Source organism: Lepisma saccharinum, chromosome 18 (genome assembly GCF_977018435.1).
Source record: "Lepisma saccharinum chromosome 18, izLepSacc3.1, whole genome shotgun sequence".
In the NCBI taxonomy this organism is placed as follows: Eukaryota; Metazoa; Arthropoda; class Insecta; order Zygentoma; family Lepismatidae; genus Lepisma; species Lepisma saccharinum.
In genome coordinates this window covers 52,519,278-52,546,751 of record NC_139246.1, presented here as the reverse complement: position 1 = coordinate 52,546,751, position 27,474 = coordinate 52,519,278, and the positions used below count along the sequence as shown (strand labels likewise).

General features: G+C 39.1%; 1 protein-coding gene across 1 annotated transcript in view; it reads left to right on the top strand.

Annotated features, from left to right (window-relative positions):
* The window catches only part of LOC146002256 (larval cuticle protein A2B-like), a 78,186-nt gene extending 56,193 nt beyond the window's left edge, over positions 1–21,993 (top strand). The window contains exons 2-3 of the mRNA XM_083139970.1: positions 16,007–16,119; positions 21,751–21,993. Coding sequence (XP_082996096.1) covers positions 16,007–16,119; positions 21,751–21,922 — 285 coding nt within the window. The 3' untranslated portion in view covers positions 21,923–21,993. The remainder of the gene's footprint in view (positions 1–16,006; positions 16,120–21,750) is intronic.
* The last annotated feature ends 5,481 nt before the right edge of the window (positions 21,994–27,474 follow it).

Below are 27,474 nucleotides of genomic sequence, written 5' to 3'. Positions count from 1 at the left end.
CTTCAGATTATCGCTTTTTATTTGTCGCTACTTTCTGCAAAACCGACACTGATTTCGAGTAGAAGAAAATCAGCCACAAACACCTCAGTTTTTAAAAATAACAGATTAATTTTTAAAAATTAATTTATATTTTATTCCGCGATAATTTTCATAACTTAAAAATACATTGCTGTGCAACCGCGACTCATCAACACTAATCTTCTTGACACAATATTCAGCAATATTACCAATATTTACAGAATCTTAGGAATGAAACAAATGCTTAATTTAAACATTCCTATCTTCGCCAGATTTTTCATGAAGAATGTTTTGTGGATTTCTATAATGCACCACCATTAACCTGTAAGGACACGTGAATGGACAAAAAATACCCAAGCGATTTTTAAATCAATTTTTTTAATATTTTCTAATGAGTGCCTGAGGAGAGCATTCTCAGTACCTTTCCAGTGAACCCTTCCCAATGTCATGACCTTGACCTTTGTTAGTTCCGTTCACAGGGCGGTAGAAACATCGCCTGTGCAAATTTCATCCATACGTGCGTTCCTATGTTTCAATTTGGTTTTACAACAAGTTCTCGTTTTCTCTCATTTTTATGAATGTTCAAAATCAATACAATTAAATTAACCAATAAATGTATTGCTAAACAAATTCTTTAAAGTAATTATAATTCGGACTTACAAAGTAATTTTGCTTCTGGTTACCAGTTACACAGCGCGAGTCTTTGGGAATTTTTTTAGGGAGATTGTTCATGAAAGTTATTGTGATATTAGGGGGGGGGGTTGGGGGAGTTTGGATACATTACTGTTACACTGCACTACTGCTTTATGTATTAAGCATCAGCTGATGTCGAAATCGGAGACCTCTCATTCCACAGCGCGCGCACACGTGTTCAAGTTTGATTCAGGGTTGCCAGCTGACTCATTAACATCAGAGCACACGTTTACATACAAACTAATTTTGTCAAAAGTAGCAAAAAGTAGTAAACGTTTCTCCCGTGCCGTTTTCACAATACTTTAAAGTATCCTTTGCTTTAGAAATCTTTGCGTTAAATAGCGAGGATAGCTGTGTTAAGTAAAGGTGACTTCGGTGTTTAGAAGTAAAAAATAAAAACATTATATTTTATTTTAATTCAAATGTGTTTATTTTTTTTCTATGCATTACTAAGAAGTTGTTACTATACTTAGCACAATGTTACTGCCCGGCGAAAAAAAAATAATGCTACGACAAGTCTTAAAGATAAGTAAAATATAGTCCGAAAATTCCATTTTCAAAAACCGCCATTTTGAGACCCGAAACAAGAGTAAATAATGGATTTAGAGAAATTTCTCGCAGATTCATGCACCATTTAGTTTAGAGGAGTGTTCATGTTTTATGCCCTTACCGAAAGTGAAAATTTCAATTTTGCGGACTCTTTTTAGCATTCTGGACCACTATGGGCTGTTGTCGTGTTACTAGGATATGGGAATCTTGAAACATTGTATAGTTACATTTATAAAGCCACGTATTACCTTAGGACCAGGTAATAGGAACAATATGCCCAATTTAATCTACTTCGAACATGACGAGTTTTAGGTAGTCAACTTTTAGTTAACAGTAATTCAAATGTTTTGATTCGGTAGAATAGATGGTCACCCATCTGAGTACTTTCCAGATATAACACGGCTTGATTTTCCTTTTCATTGGATTACATTGATAAACTGGCATATTACATTTGTTTCTTAATTAAGTCTAGGCATTTTGTGAATGCGTCTCCTTGGATCTCGTTCTCCTATAAGGTATTTATGGCCGGGATATGGTGGTGTGATTGTTGTGCCCAGAAATTCAACCTTTCGCGTTGCATTTATTCAGTAGCGTTTCTTGATCTAATGCTTCTCTTATTTGAATGTTAGGTACGTATCGATCTGCGTCAGAGATTATTCTTTGGGCCTTGTTTTGGATACTTTTAGTTACCTTTTGGTAGGTTGGGGCACTGACTGTGAGGCATAAGTTAACATTGTTCCCAGTAGAACGTTCATCGTCAGTCTAATTTTGGTTGTAAGTGCTGTGCTTTTCCATGTTGGATATAATTGTGTGCGATAGATTATTGAAGTGTTAAATGTGAGGACATCATCAACCCAGGAAGGTTGCCTTTGAATTCTGGGGGATGTCATTTCCTCCCATTCGGAGATTTAGTGGATCACGTTTTCTCTTTTTTGAGAATAGCACTAAGTCGCTTTAATTTGCAATTACTCTTATTCTTCCAGCGATGGATTTATCAACGCTGAAAAGTAACATCTTACGATGCATAAGCGACACGAAGTATCAAGTGCTGAACGAGTACACGCAGGCCACTAACACGTGCTCAGCATGCGAGTTCAGCTGCGACAGGTTCGCCAGAGCATACTGGGTGACTGCAGACACACTCTGGATGTTGAAGTCGCTCGAGCATAAGTTGACAAGTTTCGAGTCCGGCGTCCGATGTCCGCGAGGAGTCTTCGCGCCTCGAAGCAAAACCGGTGGAGTCGACGAAAATATGTTGCAGGGGGGAACTTCGAATCTTGCCCGCGGAAAAGTGGGTAACGAACGAAGGAAACAGTCCAGTCGGTCGAAGCACGTCGACTACAGGCCCAGGCCCCACAAGGGGAAAAAAAGTGGTATCGGGAAAAGTGAGACGCCTTCACAAGCTCAGGTGGAGGATCCTACAGAATTGGAGCCAAGACGGTCGGCATTCACTCGACAAGCTGGATGCAGGTCAGCATTGAACCTGAAACTACCCGTCTTGAGTGTCGACTTTTATCGGACGGAGACGAGGGACATTTGTGATCGACACTTGGAACAGGATGCAGAGACGTTCGCACCACGTTCAGATGTAGCTAGCAAACAGTTTGAGGGGAAGACAGTTTTGAAACTGCTGATTGATTTCGAATCTGTTAGTTTTACTTTCTGGGTGCGTAATCTCTCGTACCTACCACTGACAGAAACATGGAAAAGAGCAAACAATGAACTGCTTCCTATTGTAGAAGCTTCTGTAAGGCCCGATATTCTATCAGCAAGTGTTCTGTTCTTGCTGGGAGTTATATTAAAGCATTTTAGAAATCCAACGAAAACGCAATGTGTCATAGGAGTTCCGAGTCTCGTACGATCACTAGAAACCGAAAAGGAGCGTGCACCCACCCAGACTCGCATTGAACCAAGAGACGACTTGGTGGAACCGATGGACGTGGACGAAGAGGAGGAAAAGGAGCCGCGCCAATTCTTCGTGCACGACGCACTTAACGACGAGATAACAAAGCTGAAGGAAAATCTCAGCCGAAAGACTGAGGTTTATCGTAGAAGAGTGAATGAGGAGGACATTCCCGAAAAAATTAAGCAGATATGCTTGGAGCAGCTTCTGGAACTGGGTGCGATTTTGGAGGAAAGTCTTGCCGATAAGATATGGAAGCTGGAATTCTCAGCCGCAGATGCTTGGATTGGTGGAGTAGATTATGCTCTTCTAGAAAAGCGGCTTCCTGGTTGCATGAGAATAATTGCAACAAGTGTGAGTCTCGAACTCAAGAATGGTTACAAAGAAATCATCGCAAGAGCGAAGATAAGCAGACAGGTGAAAAATAAGACATTTCACCATGCTCTGCGTAGCCTGTGCTGCTGCTTCGGCAGTACTGGCTGCAAATAAACTCTAATGTCTCTGGTAACAAAACACTGTCTCCTCTACATTTAGTAATTTTTGTAAGTTTTCACTTAAATTACTCGTGACATTAAGTTTCTTTATGTCGTAAATGCCTAGAGAGCCGACAAGAAGTCAGTCCCGGATTGAAGTGAAATACATGTTAATTCCATTGTGAAGTTAAATAGTTGTCAAGCGAATCGTGGAATGAAATGGATGTTATTTCCATAGTGGAGTGGAATTGATGTAAATTCTTCACGAACTCTCAGAAGCGAAGGCGTAAGAAAGTAGAAGCCGATTAGTGTTCTTGCAAGAGAGTTGCACGTTTGAGAACCACTAGTCCTTGTTGAGGCGAAGGAAACACGATAAATCGCCAATAACAGCAGGCAAGATCATTTGGTAGTGATGACGGAAAGTTGATATGAAGAAGAAGAGCATGTGAATCAAATGGTTGCCTAAACACCGATGGCAGAGATGGCACACTAAAAGGCATGAACCCTTCTACCAAAGTGAAACATGGACAAGTTCTGACAAGGAGATGCTACATGAAGGGAAGAGGATTGCTCCCAAACCAAACGACTGGATGAGGGCGCCAGGCCGTTTTGGCTAACTATGGTAGAGTAGTTCCCATCATGGAAGTACAACAAAGAGAATGACATGCGCAAGGGTGTTGTGGACAGTACTTGAGACGAATAGGAAGACGGTAAAAGCCGATTAGTGTTACTTGCGAAGGAGTTGCACGTTTGAAAGTCACTAGTCCTTGTTGAGGCCAAGGAAGCACGACAATCGCCAATAACAGCAGGCGAGATCATTTGGTAGTGATGACGGAAAGTTGAGATGAAGAAGAAGAGCATGTGAATCAAATGGTTGCCTAAACACTGATGGCAGAGATGGCACACTAAAAGGCATGAACCCTTCTACCAAAGTGAAAGATGGACAAGTTCTGACAAGGAGATGCTACATGAAGGGAAGAGGATAGCTCCCAAACCAAACGACTGGATGAGGGCGCCAGGCCGTTTTGGCTAACTGTGGTAGAGTAGTTCCCATCATGGAAGTACAACAAAGAGAATGACATGCGCAAGGGTGTTGTGGACAGTACTTGAGACGAATAGGAAGACGGTAAAAGCCGATTAGTGTTACTTGCGAAGGAGTTGCACGTTTGAAAGTCACTAGTCCTTGTTGAGGCCAAGGAAGCACGACAATCGCCAATAACAGCAGGCGAGATCATTTGGTAGTGATGACGGAAAGTTGAGATGAAGAAGAAGAGCATGTGAATCAAATGGTTGCCTAAACACTGATGGCAGAGATGGCACACTAAAAGGCATGAACCCTTCTACCAAAGTGAAAGATGGACAAGTTCTGACAAGGAGATGCTACATGAAGGGAAGAGGATAGCTCCCAAACCAAACGACTGGATGAGGGCGCCAGGCCGTTTTGGCTAACTGTGGTAGAGTAGTTCCCATCATGGAAGTACAACAAAGAGAATGACATGCGCAAGGGTGTTGTGGACAGCATTTCAGGCGAATAGGAGGAAGGTAGAAGCCGATAAGTTTCTCCTGCGAAACACGTACACGTTTGAACGCCACTCGTCCTTGATGAGGACGAGCAACCCCGATAAATCGCCAATAACAGCAGGCAAGATAAATTTGTAGTGGCGGCGGAAAGTTGAGAAGTTGAAAAAAATAAAATCCGCAAAGGTGTTGTGGACAGTACTTAAAGTTAGCAACCAATCAGAAGGAATGGGAGTTTAAGACGGTGAAGAATTTAATTTTTCACCCCTTTTTAGTTGACACCAGCTAAATTGCAAAGTCGAAACAGCAGTACACGTTCCCACGGGAACTTCTACAGGCTTTTCGAAGGCATAAGGAACTTTTTTCTGAACGTTAATATGATGTTACCCGCAGAGGTTGAAATTTCTCTACGAAGTTCAAGAGTTCATTGGTAGCGTCGTAGGAACAATAGTTTAGGATGAAGCTCAGTGTTGTAATCACAATGCAAACGTATATGCTGTAAAACTAGATAATGAATAGTAGTTAGAGATATATCTGGTCAATCGTAATAATGGAAAAAACTAAGGAGACAAGAGCACAATGTGTGAAATTACTTTTTATTTATATTAAACCAATAAAAATATTATCAGTGTTTATTTTCTTCTTCACCCTTATAGTATTAAACAATGTTCTCATATGCATTCTCCATCTAGTTCAGTCAGAACTGGAATCCCGTGTATAATTTTATGCAAACATTTTTTTTATGACACACTGAAAGTTTAGGTCCTGAGGATAAAATTGAGCCATTGAGTATTTTTTTATGGTGGCTTGAACAAATGACGTGTATTCTGATTAAGTTTCATATGTGCCATGGAATTGTTAATATTTTACTAATTACAATTTGGCGGTGACACTTATGAAATATAATGCGTGGTGAAGCAACGTGGAAAGCAAAGGTGAGAGGCATTAATTTATTTTGTCCACTCTAACTGCCGTAAATTTAGACCTTTTGTTTTGGACATTAAAAACCTGTTAGATAACTCTTAAGTACTGCCTTGGTAATGCATGTAAAGCAAATCGACTAACACGTTTCAAGACTGCGGCTGGGTGGTGCGTTATCAGCACATCGAGTCTAATTGCATCTGATTTATTGCTTCGAGACGTGAGTCGTCTGTTACTGCTTTGAGTTTTCAACACCAGGGTCTCTCACACCCAAATAAACACTTGTACAATTGAATATGGAAACAGAGCAGCTACCACTTGAAGAGTGTGGGACTTGGCAACCATGCTATAGTTGAACCTTCTCAAACAACCTACATACGAAATTAAGAAGTAACGTAAATAGGTATTTTAAGAAGTTAGTCAAGTGCTTACTTTATAATTATTAGGCGCATCCAGAAAGTAAGTTTCCCACTAGCCCACAGGTGGCAGGCTATGCGTATTGAAACAGGTTTTGCGCATGCGTGAGAGTCACATGCCCTGGCTAGTGAATGTCCTAGAAGACGCCACAAGAAAGTCCTTATTACCGTCGCGGCAGCGATGAAACATGGCGGCTCTTATTACATCTCCCGCCGCGTGCGAACGCACAAAACATACAGCCGATCGAAATTCATCGTCAGCTGTGCCAGGTGTATAGGCCAGACGTCATGAGCAAGCAGATGGTGCGTCGTTAGTGCAGGATATTTACTGAAGGCAGGCAAAATGTGCATGACGACGAGCGCAGTGGGCGGCCATCGGCTGTTATGGACGAGCTTGTGGGGCAGGTGCAGCAGCGCATGTTGCAGGAACGTTAACCCTTACTGTGAACAGGAACGTATCCAGAGGGGGGGCTTAGGGGGCTCGAGCCCCCCGAAAGTTTTAGGCTTATACTAGATATAAAGAGGTTTTTGATTTCTTGTGGTGTGAAATAAAATAATGTGACAATAATTTAAGGAGAGAAATAATTATCGAGGCAAGACGGAGAATGTCCCGTAACCCTGTTATTGATAATAGCACGTACCCAAGATGGGGCACAGGGGGCTAGACCCTCTCCCCAGGAAATTTTTCAGTTTACGTTAGATAAAATTAGGTTGTTGGCTTCTTAAATAATGTGAAAATAATGTAAGGAGAGAAATAATTATCGAGGCAAGACGGAGCATGTTTTATACCCCTGTTATAGTTAATGGCTCGAGCCCCCCCCTCAGGAAATTTTTCAATTTACACTAGATAAAATTAGATTTTTGGCGTCTTGAATAATGTGAAGATAATAAATTTATAAATCTGAGAGAAGTAATTATCGAGACAAAACGAAGAGTGTTCTATAAACCTATTATTGTCAATAGCACGTATCCAAGGTGGGAATCAGTGGGCTCGAGGCCCCCTTCAGGAATTTGTTCTGTTTACACTAGATAAAATTAGGATTTTTTCTTCTTGAATAATGTGATGATAATTTGGGAGAAATAATTATCGAGACAAGATGGAGAATGTTCTATAACCCAGTTATTGTTAATAGCACGTATCCAAGCTGGGGTTGGGATGGCTCGAGGCCCCCCCCCCAGGATTTTTTTTTATTCTAATCTCTGGAAGGCGGGAGAGGGTACGTTCTTGAATGAGAGAAGCAGTCAACTACTGGTGATATTAACGAATCGTTTTATCTAAGGAACGTTCTAGAATATAATGAGGATATAAATACGCGGATTCAATTTTTCGGTTGATCTGTACAAAGAATCGGTTCATGAGATTTCAGAGGTAAGTGTGACAATTCATACAGTCGTTGGTGATCAGATCAGTCAGCGTCCTCTGATTGCTTTATAAGATATAGTGATTCGAAAATGAAGACATTGACGACAGCAGAACTTCCGGGGTCTCAGTGTAGTGCTAGTTCGGTTCAAGGGCCGAAGAGATCAAAGGTCTCTCTCTAAAGTGAATATTTCAGCAGTACCGGATATTGGAGTGGTTTATTAAAACAGAAATAAACTGCATAGATCAACTGAAAAGCAAAGTTTTGAGTGATGATTTAGTTTTGCCAGAACTAAATTTCGTACATGCAGTCCGAGAATTTCATGGTATAAAAAATACTTTTCTTTAAGCCTACTGGGTTCGAAACACATTCAAACACTTAACTACCATAAAGAGACAGCCGAAAATTTTATGAATGTCGAGAAGAGAAAGCAAGGAGATGTTGCATATGTAGACATTTTAGGCGGAAATTGCAGGCTCTACCAGGACCCAAATCAGGGCACTACCAACTGAGCCACCTAGCCATCCTTGACTTCAACCGATTTTTCGTTAAAATGTCTACATAGTACATGTCCTGTGTATATCAAATCGTAAGGTGTTGCCTGTATAGTGAACAAGCACAGATAATAAAGGAGAGAGAAGAAAACTGAGGAGCATTCCCACCGGTTGAGGAGAATTTTTTCTGTGGTCGACAAGAGCTACTACTTCGAGGTGACAGTGACAGTGGCCTAATAAAAGAGATTTCACACCGTGTCGCCTGAAGATTAGGTTTGTGCGGCCTTTTGTGTCGCTACGGTGTGAAACGTTGCTGTTGGTTGGCCCATTCCAATCGACATGTATCGCGTGTCTTCGGTCTGAAACCTTCCTAAGTCTTGAAAATCCAAGTGACAAAGATGGAAAATGAGGGTCTTGTTAAGGTTAGGTGTGAAGGCAGGCAGACGAGAGCACCCTCAAGGATCATATCCAAACCTGCAGGAAGAACGCATCTTACTTCAATCTCCAATACGATCATAAAAACTTCTGGTGAGTTGATTTTAAAAAATGTGTCCGAGATAAAGAGAGGCGTGCCCAGGATTTTCGGAAGGGAGAGGGGTTACGCATACTATTGTTGGTGGCCAGTTCTGATTTTGCCATTTTTTCCCTGTCTTTGACGTACTGGGTCAAATGGGGTTATTACCTCACCAAACCTCCCTTGGGCACGTCACTGGAGATAAATGAGTAAGCATTTCATCATACTGGGAATAGAGGCCTGCACAAGACCTGGAGCAGACCCGTTCGTGAGACATCGCTCCTGAAATGCCATGCAACCTGCGCAACACACCCTCGCTTGAGCACCTTGACTGACCATCTGCCCAGATCGTTCTTGGCAGGTATTGAAAACCCGCCGGGTAACCGCAGTCGTAAGATACCTAGTAGGTCTCAGTGCGTTCATTCAATCAACTGCACACCACTCCCTCTGCATGACGTAGTTGCTTCGAGTAGAAACTGCACCTGTCGCACACCTGTCTGAAGTGTTGCCAACTGCAATAGATTTTCACTATTTAAAAAAGGGAACTCAAAGCTTCGTAAGCCACATCGCCAATGAAATGAGATTTACGAATGTTGCTACTCCCCCCCCCTACACACACAGATTGAAATAGGTTTTCCGTGGCACAGGATCCATAAGTACATGTCGTAAACAACCAATATACGTATATATATAGTGATATAGGGCAGGACTGAAACATGTCACGTTCGACGCTGAGGTCGCGAGTCGAACAACACACTGTTCTACTGCGAACACCAGGGCCGTAGCCAGCCAGGGACCAGGGGCATTGCCGTTACCCTCGTTTGGGGGGGGGGGGGGCAAGTACTTGGATAAACGTGCCAACAACAACAATCACAATAATAGTAATAAAAGTAGCATGAAAGGCATTATTATCCTCATAAATCATGCAAAACGGGGATGGAAGTCGGTTCTCACGCATTTGTGTTGAAACAGAGGATTAGAAATATTTTTTCAGCACGTCAATTTCACATTAGCTAATAATGGAAAACAAGCACACAAACGGTTTTTGAAAGAAAGAAAGTGCATGATAAATGCATTCCAAATGTACATACATATAGCATGTAAAATTTCCATCTACAATATTTTCTTTTCACATGGAGCGACGTAAAATAAGAAATGCATATGCTAACACTAAATTGTGTACATATTCAAAATTTCATTAAAGCATATATATTATATAAATACATTACATAATCAATTCATCCAACTCGTAACAAACCAACATTAATAGCAAATAATATCACCGTCCGCCATGGCATTCTCTGTTTTAAAACTTTTCTCACTTAGATCGTTCGGCGCCCAGGGCCGACTCCCGCTAACCCTTGCTACGGCATTGAACTTGATGAGACTGTATAATATTTTATAATATATTTCTACTTTCATAAAATTTGAAATCAAGGGGTTGCAATTACCCCTCCATTCCCCCTCTGCAGGTGCGCTTGGCCGTCTGGAAGGAAAATGCAAGAAAAATATGAAAATTAATTTCATCTTGAGTACCCTTTAGCCCTGCTACTCTTAAATTCTGCTAGCCTGTTTTTTCTTGTACTTTAATGTTTGACCCACACCCTGGCCCCTCCGCTAGACTTAATTTACGTCCAAGGTTGTGAGCAATGCCCCCTGCCCCCTCTGGTTGCGCCACTGCGTGCCTGGTTAAGGCACTATGCAATGAAAACAATTAGTTTTCAGTGAGGAGATTTTTGTTTGCTCGATCATTCATTTAGATAAATGAAGCTGTAATATTGCGTGCATTTCGTGGCAATAAGATAAAAAATGCTTACGCTGAACTGAAATCGCTAAGTATATAAATTCTCCTTGGAGAAGAAGCTCCTCCTAGGACTTCGTAGGATTTTGGAGCTACGTAAGTAGGCAACACTGGCTGCTGCTGTCCACGTGGTGATGAAACACCTGGAGCGACACGCTGCGGGAGGGCTGTTTCCTTCCAGCAGGTTTTGCAGGTGCCCGGGTCTTGTTGAATGCCCAGTTACCTTGTAAGCGCAGAGCGCCTTGAAGACCAAGAACCCGGGTAAAGACGCAAGTCGACTCGTTGCCGTGGGCAGGCGAGCAGGTATACCTGTCCTCGCGTGCAAGCGGGTAGGTAAAAGGCAGACTATGCTGGCCTCTGACTGGGAAACGAAACATTAGATGTGTTGGGAACGGAAGGGTTTTCACTGTGCATTAATTGTTTCGTGATCCACCTGTATTCGGAAGACTTCCTTTGTTTCGTGCCGATATATGACAAGACAGCGGAAGCTGTGACAGGCATTTTTGAACACTTGTGAGTGCTAAGGCCTAAATCTGAACAATTTGGTGGGTTTCGGCTTTTATAAGAGCTGAAAAATGGGAGGACAAGACACGTTAGTGGTGTTCAGGCTCGAATCAGAGATACATATTCGAGAGCTGTCTGCGTCCAGTTCGCAGCCCACAATTTGAATCTCGTGTTGTCGAGTGGATTGTCCATCCTGTGCATGTGTAACAGCTTTTTAAAAACACTCAAATATACCGTAGATGTTTTTTATGCCTGATGAGAAGAAATGGACAAACACATATACTGAGATGGTTCCGGCACACATTAATGCATGGAAACAGAGGAGTCGAGTGGTAAAAATGTTCCGATTTCACGTTCTGATTAAAATGACAGCCTTACAGTGGCAACGATTTAAGGAATAGTTGTTCCCCATTTTTTTATTTTTTTGCCTCAACATTATGACCTCTTAATGTTAAGCCTTGGCTACCAAGAGAAAGTAAACTTTCCTTGCAACGCCCTCCGCACCCCCCCCCCTTCCCCGTTTTGGAACCCAATTGCCACCTCTGGTCTTAAACACACAATTGTGAGGTTCTTACTATACCCCTTAAAAAATGGTGTTGAGCCCCCCCGAAAGGAATTCCTGGATACGTGCTTGACTGTGAAACACTTGGGAAATTGCGACGAGCCCTTCAGAATAAGCGACGCGGTAAGCTCAGTGCCGAGGTGATCTTGCTGCACGACAATGCGAAGCCGCATATGGCTAGGCGCACTGCAGCCCTTCTGGACAGGTTCGGTTGGGAGGTGTTCGATCATCCATCGCATAGCCCGGATCTCGCTCCCAGTGATTACCCCCTGTTCTTGCACCTGAAAAAATTCCTGTCCGGTCAACATTTTCACAGCGACGAAGAAAAGGTTCAGACGGCTGTCACACAGTGGTTCGGCGCCCAGGTGGCGGACTTCTACGACGCAGGTATACAGAAGTTTGTCCCACGCTATGACAAGTGACTGAATTCCGGCTGGAATTATGTTGGCAAGTAACTGGACAAGTGCTGTATCTGTGGCAATAAATCATTGAATGAAATATGTTTCCTTTTTGTGCACAACCCCAGGGAAACTTACTTTCTGGATGCGCCTAATAGAAACACGATCCTTTCTTGGATGATTAGATTCCGTATCAACCATTGTTTTTAGAAAACAAATCTTCTTGACACATGCTTTAAAAACGTTTCACTTGTTTAAAACACGTGATTAAAACACTGTTTAAAACATGTTGAAAAGGTTTTATCTGCCAACCCTGTTTTCCATTTGTTTGCCACAGTCGAGTTGCAAGATACCATTAACTGAACACACACTACTATTGATGGAATATGCAAAATACAGACTACTGAATGACCGTAGACAGAAAAAAACTTTCGGGGGGTGTTCACCCATAACACAGCTCTGCATTTTGGGGGACAAATCGGATAATTTCAAATCAGTAAGTAATTCTGGAAGTATTTTGAATGCTGATCACGCACATGACATCCATTTTTCCCATCACGACAGGATTTTCACAATTTCACAATCAAAATTCTCATATTCGCCATTCTATTACACCTATTACAGAACGGAATCAAATAAATTTAAACAAAGAAAATTTCGGTTGTTTATAAACCAATAGGTGATAATGCAAGTATTTTAAATGTTGATGATGGATGTGACATAAATTTATTTACATCACGTCAGGATATTTCTCGGTACTATTATCGTATGGGTGAAACACCTACGAATCATATATTTCGGACTTCTTTACATTGCTAACGTGTTGCGGAACATTTCTTAAGGCGAAATAATGCATCTCTAACTAAGATAATGTTTATTTTCTCTATTTACGAGTACTTACTGTTACTTGTTGTTTCGAATCTGTAACACATTATGGCCGTCATAGCTTACAGGTTTAGGGGGCGTTCTGAGAGTGTTTTGTCGATTTATGCAGTGGTGCAACCTCGTTCACCGGAAAATATCTACTTTCGTGCCCTATTTGAAATTATGCTAATACGTCGCATTTACGTGTAGAACTTGTAAAATAACCTTTCAATTTACCACGTTCATTGCCCATACACAGCAATTCGGAACAATCTTTCTTTCGCAATTCGTTAATGCTCTTCCTTTACGCACAACACTCTTGCAACCTTGAATATTGACGTCAGACGAGGAATGCCTACGTGGTTAGGTTAGGCCTGTTAGGTTAGGTTCCATTAGCATAAATACAAAGAAAAATTAATATTTTCGCTAAGAGACGCGTTACCTTTGTATTGCCTGACATGAAAAAGGTCTCTCCTGTGTCGTCAGAACACAATGTTGATAGAGTGTTGTGCGATAAGTGACACCCATTCGGGTCGGAACCATCTTTCTTTCGAAATTTGTTAATGTTCTTCCTTTACGCACAACCATCTTGCAACCTTGAATATTGACGTCAGACGAGGAATGCCTACGTGGTTAGGTTAGGCCTGTTGGGTTAGGTTCCATTAGCATAGATACAAAGAAAAATTATTATTTTCGCCAAGAGACGCGTTAGCTTGTATTGCCTAACATGAAAAAGATCTTTCCTGTGACGTCAGAACACAATGTTGCTACAGTGTTGTGCGATAAGTGACACCCATTCGGGTCGGAACCATCTTTCTTTCGTAATTCGTTAATTCTCTTCCTTTACGCACAACAATCTTGCAACCTTGAATATTGACGTCAGACGAGGAATGCCTACGTGGTTAGGTTAGGCCTGTTAGGTTAGGTTCCATTAGCATAAATACAAAGAAAAATTGTAAAAACAGCTCTCTCCTGTGACGTCCGAACGCAATGTTGCTACAATGTTGTGCGATAAGTGACACCCATTCGGGAAAAATGGCTTGTTCCGAACTCGACAGGTGGTTCTAGTGAAAACACGGCGAGGCTGAAACACTGGCTACGGGGTTGCATCGTCTTAACACACGGAACAGTGCACTCTCGTGCAGAAAGCAAATGGCGGGAGCAGAAACAGCGTGTCGGACAGAGATTTTCGCAGAAAACAAAACGCATTCACATTAAAATGGATCAAATCTACATTCAGGAACTTCCAAAACGCTCAAGAAAATGATTTCCGTAAGTACTTTCTCCTGTAAATTTGAAGGAAATTTGAAGGAATCCGTTTTACCCATACGATAATGTTACCTATTTCTCTACGTCATTAACTTCAATCAACCCACTACATTATAATATTGAATTTTGGATATTTTATGAAGGAAATTATTATGATTGATTTTCAAAATAGAACTTACGTATTCAAAGTTTACAATATTTATGTCAATGTGTCTTGAGGAGGTAGAAGGTAGATCAAATTCTTACTACTCTCTGTGCACTTATAGTTCAAAATTGGAGAATTTCCATTGTAGGAAACGAATATTTTACCATCATCTAAACAGAGCAATCTATTGAGGAAATGGTGGAACTACACATTTTGTTGTAAAATTAAGGCAGTTAATAAATATATTGATTGCTATTTTCTGAAAAAAAAAAAAATAGATGCGAAGGGTAAAAATGGATTTCATTTTTGGAATCAGATACCATCTATCGTTGCTCGTGTGAACTATTTGCCGCTCGAGCGAAACACGCTCTTTGGAGCACTCTAGTGGTGACTATAACAATGACAACTTGTAATAATAATAATAATAATAATAATAATTCCTTTATTCAGCCGTAGGCTGACTCTGTGCTCTTCCCACCACTGAGTGTAACGTCACTTGCCAAAGTTCTCGCGTCGTCCGAAGATAATGAACAATTCATAAACAATTTATAGATGTTTATGGAAAGTAAGCAAGACCAATCTAGTTTCTATTTAAAGTGAACTCAAGTTTGAACTTGTCAAGAATGCCAATTTTTTTTGTTCGATTTCACTTTCATGATAGGCTAAAACTCGGGGGTTGGGGGGGGGGGGGCAAGGACAGTTTACTTTCCCCCTTCGTACAGTTTGATCCATGAGAATTACCGTGCCAATTGTCCATCACCATTGATTGATTGATTGCTTGATTTGCTTTATTTTACTTCGCTTTTTGTGCCACTTTTGGCTAATTTGCGAAGATGGGGATGAGTGATAATATGACGAAATTGATGAATGAACACTCACAAACATCCATGCCCAGTCCGTGATTCGAACTCGCTACCCCTGGCGTCGAGTGTCCATCACCATGTTCGTGCACTTTATTTTATCCAATAAGAGCTTCAAGATTTAAAAGAAAACTCAGAACAAGCTGTTGACAACTTCTGCACCAACATACATAAAAATCCATTCCTTAAAAACGCATAGAATGTAAGAGAAAAATTAATGAAAATAGTCATGGACAATTTGCACGGTAATACTCATGAATCCCACTGTACATAAGGTTTAGCACAGTGTAGGGGGAAAAGTGGTAAAAAAAATGGGGGGCAACTGCCTCCACGCCTCCATAATCGCCGCCATCATTAAATAATAATAATAATAATAATAATAAACGGTGTATTAGTTATATAGTTAATAATAGTTTGTATGATGAAGGGCAAGGTGTGAAATCTTACTCCCCCCCCGACAAAAATTTCTACTTGTGCCCTTGGCTGCTGGCCATGAAATTACCAATAAATTATCAACTAACATAAAAGTTCCTAACAATCGTTCCTAAACCGCCTGATCCTATTAACAAATCGTCAACAAAGAAAAGGCCCACTCATGTCATAAATTCAGCAATCACCCAGAAGACACTTGTAAACAACCATGAAAATTTCAGTCACTAAAATACCTGTCAAAATTCTGAAAAGTAAATATTTTATCAAAGCATTTTCAATAAGTGTGTTTTGCTTACTTGTTCTCCCAATAGGTGACTGCAAAACCAATTTACCAGTATGCGTTTAAAGTGCAAGATCACAAGATGAGAAATTACCACGAGAGGGCGGAAGTAAGGAATGGAGACTTAGTCCAGGGATATTACAGGTAAAATTAATTTTAGTGTAATATTAATATCCTAGAAAGTTCCTAAAATTTTACTAGTGTATATTTGTGCTTGTCTGTCTCCCACACATTCATTCTTGTCTCATTGAGAACGTTGTTGAACCTAAATATAGCAGTGAAACAAACACACACCACACAGTTAAAGGTAGTGTAGAATGACGTTTGGAAGAGATATTAATCTTACTGTTGTGTTGCAACCTGTTCATTAGAGATCCGTTAGTTCATTGTGCCTATTTTGGTAACATTATCGTATGAGGGAAACGTATTCCTTCAAATTTACAGGAGAAAGTACTTACGGAAATCATTTTCTTTAGCGTTGTGGAAGTTCCGGAATGTAGATTTGATCCATTTTAATGTGAATGCGTGTTGTTTTCTGCGAAAATCTCTGTCCTACACGCTGTTTCTGCTCCCGCCATTTGCTTTCTGCACGAGAGTGCAATGTTCCGTGTGTTAAGATGATGCAACCCCGTAGCCAGTGTTTCAGCCTCGCCGTGTTTTCACTAGAACATGACGTGTCGAGTATATCGACAAAACACTCTCAGAACGCCCCCTAAACCAGTACGCTATCACGGCCATAATGTGTTACAGATTCGAAACAACAAGTAACAGTAAGTACTCGTAAATCTAAGAAATAGACATTGATATGCATTATTTTACTTTAGGAAATGTTCCACATTCGAAAATAACACGTTAGCAACGTAAAGAAGTCCGAATAATATGATTCGTAGGTGTTTCCCTCATACGATAATAGTACCCCTATTTTTTTGTGCAGCAGGAAAAGGTTAAGCTCTTGCCTTGACTCATTTTCACCCAACAGGTCGATAGGTGCCGGGGCTTGCCTGTTAGAAAAAGATTTATAATAAGTTTAGAATAGCCTAAGCAGGATTAGAACAATTTCGCGTTTTGCATGTAACAAAAAAGAGCTAGATAATATATTATATTCTCAATATTTTAATATGTATATATTACAACTATATATCCTTATAGTTTGATCCAACTTACATAATATTTACAATTTTGTTAACAATAATAATGATTACAGCCAAGATGACTAAAATACAGCACTTTGTTTACATAACACACTCGCACAAGACTTATTTAGGTTATATATAGACACACAAGTTATAATAGATCAAACCAGTCATAGGTCTATAATTGCCGTACTATACTAAGTATAAAATAATTTACCTGCTGTGCTTCTAAATAAAGAAGAAGAAATTATTTTGTTTTCCTGGAAACATGAATTGAGCTTCTGATAGGCTAATCGAGATCGAACCTACAGTTTAAAGAGGGATCTGATTCACTATGTGCTTCCATGCCATGCTTACGTTTTGAGGCTTTATGTAGAGAAGAAGGTCTAAATATGGGCGAAGGTTTAAATATGGGTTTTGGAGTTATCAGCGCTCCCGGGTGCTGCAGCCTGGCAGAGGCTAAGGGAACTGGTTATCTGTCAAGGACAAAGGTTGCGACGCCAATTCGCAAGAGAAAGTGGTGTTTGGTTTTAACTTAATACGTATTTTATTTTCACCACAAAATAGGCAATTGCTATAATGCCTGAAAAAAATGCATCAGTTTGCAGTGAGTTTCAGCTATTGTCAATGGGTTGCATATCTCATCTCGTCTTATATCTGCAAAATGTAATGGACGCTGTTATAGAATTGTGATCTCCGAAAACTTTTTGCAGGTATGTTTTAACTCAGCGTTTTATGATATTAGAGGTACATAAAGCAAATGTGGGCTTTTATGATGCCATGATTTGTTTGTGAAATATATACCACAGGGAGCGAAAATGAATTGAAGAAGAAAAATAGCGTGATGGTCTAAATATGGGCTTTGACATGAGGTCTAATGCTGAGATCACATTTTCAACAAATATTTTGATGTTTTTCTTTAATTTCGATTTTTCCCATTCCGCGTGATTTTCAAAACAACCGATTATTCATAAATATGAATTTTATAATGATTTAGTGATAAGTGACTGTTTTTTAACTTTAATTGCTTTTTGTGATAGCTATTGCCACTAGTAGCCCATATTTAGACCACAATTTTGAAATACATCATTTTACCATTTTTTGAAAATTGCTTTTTTTCTTAAAAAATGGAAACCTTCTATACTTTAGCATGCTATTACATTTAAGTATATATTTGATATATATGCATTTTAAAGGCAGGTTCTTGATACATTATTTTTTTTCCTCCGAAAATGACAAAATAAAAAGGGGAGGCCCATAATTAGACCTTTTCCTCTAGTAGTTGAAACTCTGTTGCCTTGTTATCAAGCGGTCCCGGTTTCGAAACCCGATGAAAGCACATAGCGCTTCGCATTCCACTTTAAACCGTAGGTTCTGTCGCGATTAGCCTTATCTGTGCCTGAAGTGAACTTGAAAGTTCAAAATATCCAGTTACCTTATTTCACTTGTAGGCACGCTCACATTGATGTCATTAAAAAAAAATGGAAAATTAAATATTTTCTGTAATAACCAATCAATTGTCTAGATTTCATCATATATATATTCCAAGCGTGCACTTTAAAGTCTGGTACATTTTTTTTTTTCCTAAGAACTTTATTTTTCCCATTGTCCTGTGGTATTCAAAAGTAATGAAACACAATATTTCATTAGAGAACCTCATAAATTTCTGTACATTGATTACCATCAGTGGCGGTGATTAGGGGGGGCGAGGGGGTTGCAGTTGCTTCCCCCCACGTTTTGCCATTTTTGCCCCTGCACTATGATAAAACCTTATGGACCAAGGGAAAATAAACTGTCCTTGCCACCCCACTTTTTGCAATTTGCCCTCCTATTTTTGGAACCCAATCGCTGCTACTGATTACCATACAAATATGTTTTCATAATTTATAAATACTGTTGGGATCTGTGGTTATAAGTATGGTAAAATATTTCAATGGTTACTATAAAACAGATGCCATGAGTGTTTTCTAATTTTACCCATCTTTTGTTAACCTTTAAAGATGCGGTAAAACGTTTGAACAAAAAATTCAACACAATTTATAAAAGCAAACTGTTTTGTACCTATTTTTCTATACAGAAACAGTTTTCGTGATAAGGTGTTCAACGTTACATGTTTTCAATTAGATCAAAAATAAATTTAATTTGTTATTGAAACACACAACTATTTATATAAAGTAACTTATCTAAATTATTGGAAGCAATTTGGGTTGTGTTTCATAGAAAGATATTAAGGATCATAATAAATTTATTTCGAGAAGAATTTTCCTTCCTCCGATATCTAGAAAATTATATTTTTCAAAATAACTACGATGAGTTTCTTCACCTCTTTCTTAGTACGTAACTATTGAGGTAACGAAGTACTAAGATTGTGTCTTGTACACTTTAGGTGCTAAGTGAGTCAAAGACGAAAGCGAGTTGGTTGGGTCACGGCAACTTAACCATAGGTGTTGCGCTTCAATCAAGGGTCTCAGGGTCGCTTTCTAATGTGTGCACATTTCATTGGTTGCGATTCCCGTTAAGTTACGAGTTTTTGTTTTAGGTATAGTTTAAAATTGATATTTTCTGAATTATAACGAGTGCTGTATGGTATGAAACGTTTATTGATTGACTTGGTTTTTCTTTGCTTCGCTTTTCTGCCACTTTTGGCTAATCGCGAAGATGAGGATGAGTGATGATATAATGAAATTGATGAAAGGACACTCACAAGGAACACCCATGCCCAAGACGGGATTCGAATCCAAGTTCCCAAAGTTTTAGCGCGATGCCAAGTAGAATGGGAAACGGGATACTATTCAACATCTCGTGTCACGGAAGCGGTTATGATTCCAAAATAGGTACAGGAACAAAAAATTAATTTCTATCTAGATCTGTAGAAAATATTCCCTTTGACTGCAACAGTTAATGAAATATGCGCAAAAAAATTGAAAAATTACCAACCATGTTTCAACATGGTTCTATTGTACGTAGTGATCTTTTAACGTGTTAAGAAAGCGACTACAAAGTCCCTGCTAAATTGTTTGTTTGACGTAATCATGTTTTGTTCAAAAACCTATGTTTACTGCTGAAAGAGACGAGGGGTCCGTCTACGCCGACACGTCACAACAGTTGGTTGCCAAGAATTCTAAACCTGCCCCACCTAACCTTCCCACTCAGATATTATTAGAACTACAGGGTGATTCATATAATTCCTTCTCTGCGGCATCTTCAGAAACCTGACATCCTGACTACTTTGAACATTCAGTTACTGCAGACCCGACGTGATATGGCCGATATGAAATTTTTCTATAAAATCATCAATGGAAAATTAAGATCTGAATTGCTACTTACAGAATTCAACTTCAGAGTTCCCTCTCGATCGACCCAAAACACTGAATTGTTCCACAACTCTACCGCTAGGCTTTCCCTTATACAGCGCTCTCTGATCCACAGGCTGCCCCAGTTCTATCATAAACTACCCACAAACATAGACATATTTGCCCCTGAAAGTATTTTCCGATCTTCTCTAAGAATGAATATGTAAATTGTCTTTTGTTTCCTTGTTTATGTATTATCATGTTTATATTTACCTTTTTTGTTTTTACCTAAAACCATCTTGACTTGTTCTTGTTGATTTAATAGTTTTCAGTGTAAAATGGCCTTACAAGTGCTGTATCTGAAACTTGAAATAAATAAATAAGTCCCTTAACACCCCGTATAAAATGTAAAGGAGTTAAGCTGGGTACAATTGGTCATGATAGAGAAACATATTAGGCCTGTTAATAAACTTTTGGAGTAATTGAATAACTGTCACATGCGTCACAGGGAATGTTGTTGATTAAAGTAATTTGTAATGGCACGTTAACTTCTCTCCCCTGACAGCGGTACGATCTCAATGCGTTCTTCAGGCGTTAGGAGCATTCTGGTACTGTTTTTTCACACCTGGAAAATGAGACATTTGTTACATTCATGCAGTCATAGCATTTTACTGATTAAAGATACGTCGAAAATACCTTCACCGTTGCACTTCTCGTGAAATTCTAGCCTGAGTTGATATGTCACATTACCACCTTCCCATATAAAATATTTAAGTTGAATTCAATATGGCAAACTTTCGTCTTAGAACACCCCAACATGGTTTCCTCTGTGCATCACCTGTATAATAGGCCAAATTGTAGTTGTAAAACTAATACATATTATTAGATTATAAGGGTTGGGTTTTGGTGTTCTTATCATATTTGTATAGTATAGTCACGTGATGCATATTTTTATAGTCACGTTGTGTTGATGAACGCAAGCTGTGAATGGAGACAAATCCCGTCAGACTGATAACTTACTTAATCCTTTGAGCAAGACACATTTTCAGGGAATCCATCAACTTTAGGCAAGCCCAGGCACCAGGCGACCCATTGCGTGAGAATGAAGGAGGAAGCTAGCTTATACGTATTTTATTTTCACCACAAATAGGCAATTGCTAACATGCCTGAAAAAAATACATCTGTTTGCAGTCAAAATTTTGGATATAGTCAATGGGTTGTATATCTTATTTTATATCTGCAAAATATAATACAGTGACTTTGAATGTTAGGATACCAATTAAAATTTATTTTAAAGCTTTTAATTTAGTTTCAAAAGTAAATAACTATTTTATTCTACTCATTTTCAGCTTAATGGAACCTAATGGAAGCATTAGAATTGTAAGATATACGGCTGACAAAAATGGATTTCGTGCGGTCGTGTCGCACCAGCCATCTGTGGGGAAAGTACAGAACTACGTGCCCGTTGTGGTTCATGCGGCTGGACCAGCACATCAAAGCACACAGATTATATACGGTTGACAGACCGGCGATTAAATATTGTTTGTTACTTCTGTTCTTGTACAAAGTTGTTTGATTTATTATTTTGCTTAAACCAGTTTAATTTCTAACACGTCTTTCATTTTTCCTTTATTGATTCCTTCTATTTTCTCCTTTGATTTATGAAGTGGTGAGATAATCCCACATAGTTGAAAATCTCGAAGCTCAGATGTCTCTCTTTCAATGGAACTGAATTATGGACAAACGGGATACTTTTAGTTTACTGAAATCCTTTAATATTACATGTGTTACATATGTTTTCTGCCAGAACAAAATAATAATAATAATAATAATAATAATAATAATTATAAATAAATAAATAAATAAATTATTATATCCATGGCTCTTCTCCTCTATCCTTTCTAAATTGTTTCTTTCATTTCTCTTAGAATATCTTAATATCTCTTCTTTCCTCTCTCGATAGCTTATTTTATTCCATTTTCTGTACCACCCCTCTATCTCCATTGCCTCATTATTTTTCTTACTCTTACCTATTTAAATCTCTTCTTGCTGGCTCACGTGGCGGAGTGGTTAGCACAGGTCTTCCGGGATCGAATCCGGGTCTGAGCATGGGTGTTTGTGAGTGTTCATTCATCAATTTCATCATAACATCACTCTAATCCATCTTCGCAAATTAGCCAAAACATAGACTACGTAGTCAATCTAAAGTGCATTAAAATTAATTTTCAAGGGTTTCATGAAAGGAAAGTGACATTTTCAACTGTATTGGTTCCTAACGAAATGAAAAGAACCCTATTTACAACAAAATGTCTCGTCTCTTCTATTATCAACTGTGGAAGAAAATAAATAGTATGCAAGAAACAACAACAGATGGCAGTCCTGAGCGAAGAGTGGTCTTTTCCCCATAAAACACTAGAATATTGCATATATTAGGTTTCTTCCTAGGTGAGAAATTGTTCGAATTTGGATGAAAGAGAATGAAAAGTTATCCTTACACATCAGCAACTGATACGCAGTATAATTTTCTTTTAATTCCACGGCGCCCTTTGCTAAGGTATCACCTTTCGCCATGTTGTTTACATAGATTACCTCATCTACGTGTATAAAATAGTCTACGTGTAGAATGTAGACTATCGTTGTTTACGCGTAGACGCACATCACTGCCTAGAGGTGTGGAGATCTTCAACCAGTAATGGGTTCAGCACGTCGAATCTTCAGCCGTTCTTGGAGATTTCCGAGACCGGGTTAGTCTACTCACTCGTAGCTTCCCAATTTATTCATGATGATGGGTTGCCACCGGTTCTATACACAGGCCGAGAACCCAGAGAATGAACCCAGGAGGACTCGAACCCATGCCGTCGGAGCCCAAAGCACAGCGCCTTAGACCGCTCGGCCACGGAAGAGGACAAACCAACTCAATATACAATAATAAATCAACAATCGCTTCTTTAATTACCCGAATTGTCTCTTTATATCCTTTGAATTATCTCTTTTTTATCTTTATCGCTTCTTCTATTTCTCCTTTCATCTCTTTGTATTACTTCTTTCATTTGGCTTATTGTTTCTTTATATATTTTGAATTCTCTCTTTAACGCCTTTTTTATTTTTCCTCTTATCTCTTTGTATCACTTCTTTCATTTACATTATTGGTTCTTAACATCTTTTCTTTTCGTTCACTCCTTTGCTTCTCAGTATTTTTTACTACCTCTGTCCATGGGCTCCAACATGAGGAGAAGCAGAAAATACCATTGAAAATCTGCTACTAAAATATTTCTATCGCCTTACAGTTAGGCAACACACATAACGCCTTGTAGGGAAGCAAGTGTTTCAGGATCTAGATGTCTTTTGGCAGTGACTGTACACATCCTCTATACATTGTCTTAATAATATTTATTAAGGAAAGCAATTTGTGCAAGTGTGAGATATTTCCACATTGTTATTTTGCGTGTGATCTAGGTGTGGGTATATTGTGTGCCTGGCTTGAAATTTTACTGTTAGGTTAACCGGGAAGGAAAGGACGACAGAAAAGCATTGAAGAGGGAAAATTCAAGAAAAAAACAATACGTGGAGATGGTGTGCTGGTTGCAGATCCAGCGCTGCATACTTGCCTCCAGCTCAGGAAAAATAGACGCCATCATACTCTGCTGAGCCCCTTCTCCGCAACAATACATTTTCATGTATAGGGGACGCTTGTATGAAGTAGAACACGCCTCTGATGCCACTCGCTTATCGGTAACATTGTCGATATGAAAGAATGCGCTACAATACTCATAGCTGTTACGATTCCGTTTCTTTCTTTCATCTCTTACCCTCTTTCTCCACCTTTCTTTGTCTATTTCTCCTCTGTTTTTCGTCATCTTTCTATTTTTCTTGTTGTCTCTCTTTGTTTCTTTCTTTTTCTTCACTTTTATCTCAATCTTTCTTCACCTCTCTTATTCCATCTTTCAATCTTTCTCTTTCCCTCTATGCACATCGATCTACGACGCAAGGGGTTCCGGGTTCGAAAAGATACATACGTTCTTACAATACTGTAAAAAGTGTACCAACATGTTGTGTAGTTACATAATTGTAATCTCTGCTATGCTTATTGCGACTGTATCGCATTTTTATTCATGTACGTACATGCATTAGTACTCTACATTATAAGTAATGCGAAATGTAAATCTGTCTTTCCATTATTTCCTGCAGCGCTCTATACTGTATTTAAAGTCAACCCTGTATAAGAAGGAAAACTGTCAAGACGGAAAATTTTGCTCGGAACCATTATGTTCCGGGATAGACAGGTTTTACTGTATATACCATTAAAAGGTATTGAACTAGGCCTATGTAAAAAGTTAATAAATAAACGAACCGAAACGGTCTGTTGCAATTATCTGGAAGCAGGGTGTTAAAGGTTCAGCAATCCATACATTCTAATGGATTGTATTGGGTTCTGCAAGAGGACCGGGACATTTTTTCTCACACGATTTAAATTCGGTCCAAGTTGCGTATTATTTCATTGAAAAAAGTTCCTGGACCATATTTAAAATGATTCGGACCGGAATTTAATTTATTTGAAATTCATGGACATATAACAGCCCTGTCTGAAACGTTCGAGATATTCATAAACCGGAACGCCGTTCCGGTCCGCTCTGGTCCATTTCAAACCCTACATACGTATCTTCTTGTTTCTTTTTTCTTGTTGATCATTTACTCATTACACTATCTCTTCTTTTATTGCTTTTCTTTTCTCTCTCTATTGCTTATTTTATTCCACTTTTTCTGTTTCTAACGTTTCTATTACCCCTCTTTTCCTTTCTCTATCCCCACTTTTATTTCTCCTCTTACCTCTCTAAATAACTTCTTTTATTTTTCTTATTGTCTCTATCTTCTCTCTCTCGTTTATTTTATTCCATTTCTTTTTCTTTCTCTAACGTGCCTTTCTCTCTACATTGCCTCATTATTTTTCTACTCTTACCTCTTTATATCGCTTCTTTCATTTCCCTTATTGTCTCTTTATTTCTTTTGTTTTCTCTCCCTATCGCCTCTTTCATTTCTCCTCTTACGTCACTTCATTCATTTAACTTATTGGTTCTTTGCATCTGTTCTTTTCTCTATATATTCTACTCCTTTTCTCTTCTCTTTCTCTCTCTATCGCCACTTCTATTTCTGTTTTTATCTGTTTAGTCGCTTCTTTCATCCCTGTTATTGCCTCTTCATTTCTCTCTCTATCGCTGTTTTATTCCAGTTCTTTTTCTGTCTATATTGCCTCTTTTATTTCCATTCTTACTTCGTTAAATAGCTTCTCTCATTTTTCTTATATTATGTCTTGATATCGCATCACTATTTTCCCTTCTATTGCTTTTTTACTTCTTTCTTGAAGCATTTCTATCTTGCGATGCCACCCATACTTCACTATATCCCAATTTAGAAAAATATACTTTTTGCTTTTGAAAACTTAGAATGCCACGAAGAATACTTATCGTGACGTGTAGGAAAAATAGTGACAATCACAAAGATGCATTAGTATATATCAACAATCAAACTTCCGAAAATGATTACAGTCAACAAGTGATAACTAAAATTATCAATTTGTCAGATCAGAATATTTCGGTTCCTCTTGGCCGTCAGACCTCACTACATAGGCCATAACTCAAAACCAATAAGAAGTAGCATTCTGAGTGGAAAAGTTATAGTACAGCGTTCACCAAAAGTCTAAGCACAGTGACATTTTATACTAGGTAACCCAACTTACACAACGGCATTGGTGGATTGCGTATAGAGCTGGGCTCAATTTAAGAGTAGCCACATGCACAATAGATATGTGTGAATACGCGAAAGGAATAAAACTAAGTACTATGTATTTAAGAATATTTAAACAGTAGTATTGTAATTCCAAATGACAAAATACTACTATTTCATCGTTGATGAGTCTACACAAAGGAAAGGAAGACAGGACAGGAAAGGAAAGGGGAGAAGACGAAAGGGGAGGAGAACAGGGGAGGCGAAAGGAAAGAAGGAAAAGTAAGTGAGGGAAGAAAAGAGAGAATAGAAGAGGAAAGGAGAAGTAATGAGACGAATAGAAGATGCAAGGGAGACATGAGGAAAAGGAAGAAAAGAGGATAAGATAGAAGGAAAAACGAGATGAGAGGAGAGAAGGAGACGAGATGAAACTGTTAAGATGCATATCAAAATGTGTTTCACTGTCTCTGACCCATGCATCAGAAGTAGAAACGGGATTTCTAATGGTCAGGAAAAGTCCCCCAACTGACTAACTAACCCGAAGGTTTATGACTGCAGCAAAACAAGCCTTCCATCTGTCCCTATCCTGTTCTGGGCAAGACCAATGCAATCTCTTCCATCCTTACCGATTTCTTTTAGGTCCATCTCAACGTTATCACTCAATCTTCGTCTTGGCCTTCCTACAGGTCTCTTACCCTCAGGTTTCCCAACAAGAATCCTGTAACCTCTCACATTCGTGCCACATGGCCTGCTCATCCAAGTCTTCTTGATTTAATCATTCTCTGCCAATTGTGAGACGGTAAGAGAGCCATCACAGGCGGAAAGTTCTCCACGCGATCAAAACGTTCACTTGTTTAACGACTGTTTCGTGAAACAGTGGTTGGATGAAGATCATGTTCCAATATCTTTGCGGAAACTGTTGCAACCAAAGAGACAGCACAAGTAATGCCGTTGAGTCTTTGCATTCAAGCTAAGCAGAATCACATGGACAAAGCAACCCAATGTTTATATGCTTCTTGGAACCTCAAAAGCGGAAGTAAAATGGAACATAATTGGGTCTATTGGCTGGAAAGGGATAGTACATCGAAATGGACAGACATATTGAGCGTGTTTTTTGAAGTACAGAAGCATGGGAGTACTTCAATGATGCCTAGAAGCTTTTGAATGTTGCTGCAAGTGTATTCAAATATTATGTAAATATTTAGTACTTATAGAATGCCTACAATACCTTAATAATGCTTTTTAAAGTAGTAGTGTATTGAACTTTGTGTTGCTGAAGAAATAACTTATATAAGTAATGCTCCGCAATATCAGGATTGTTAAGGAAATCATTTTGTATTTCTGGAAACGTT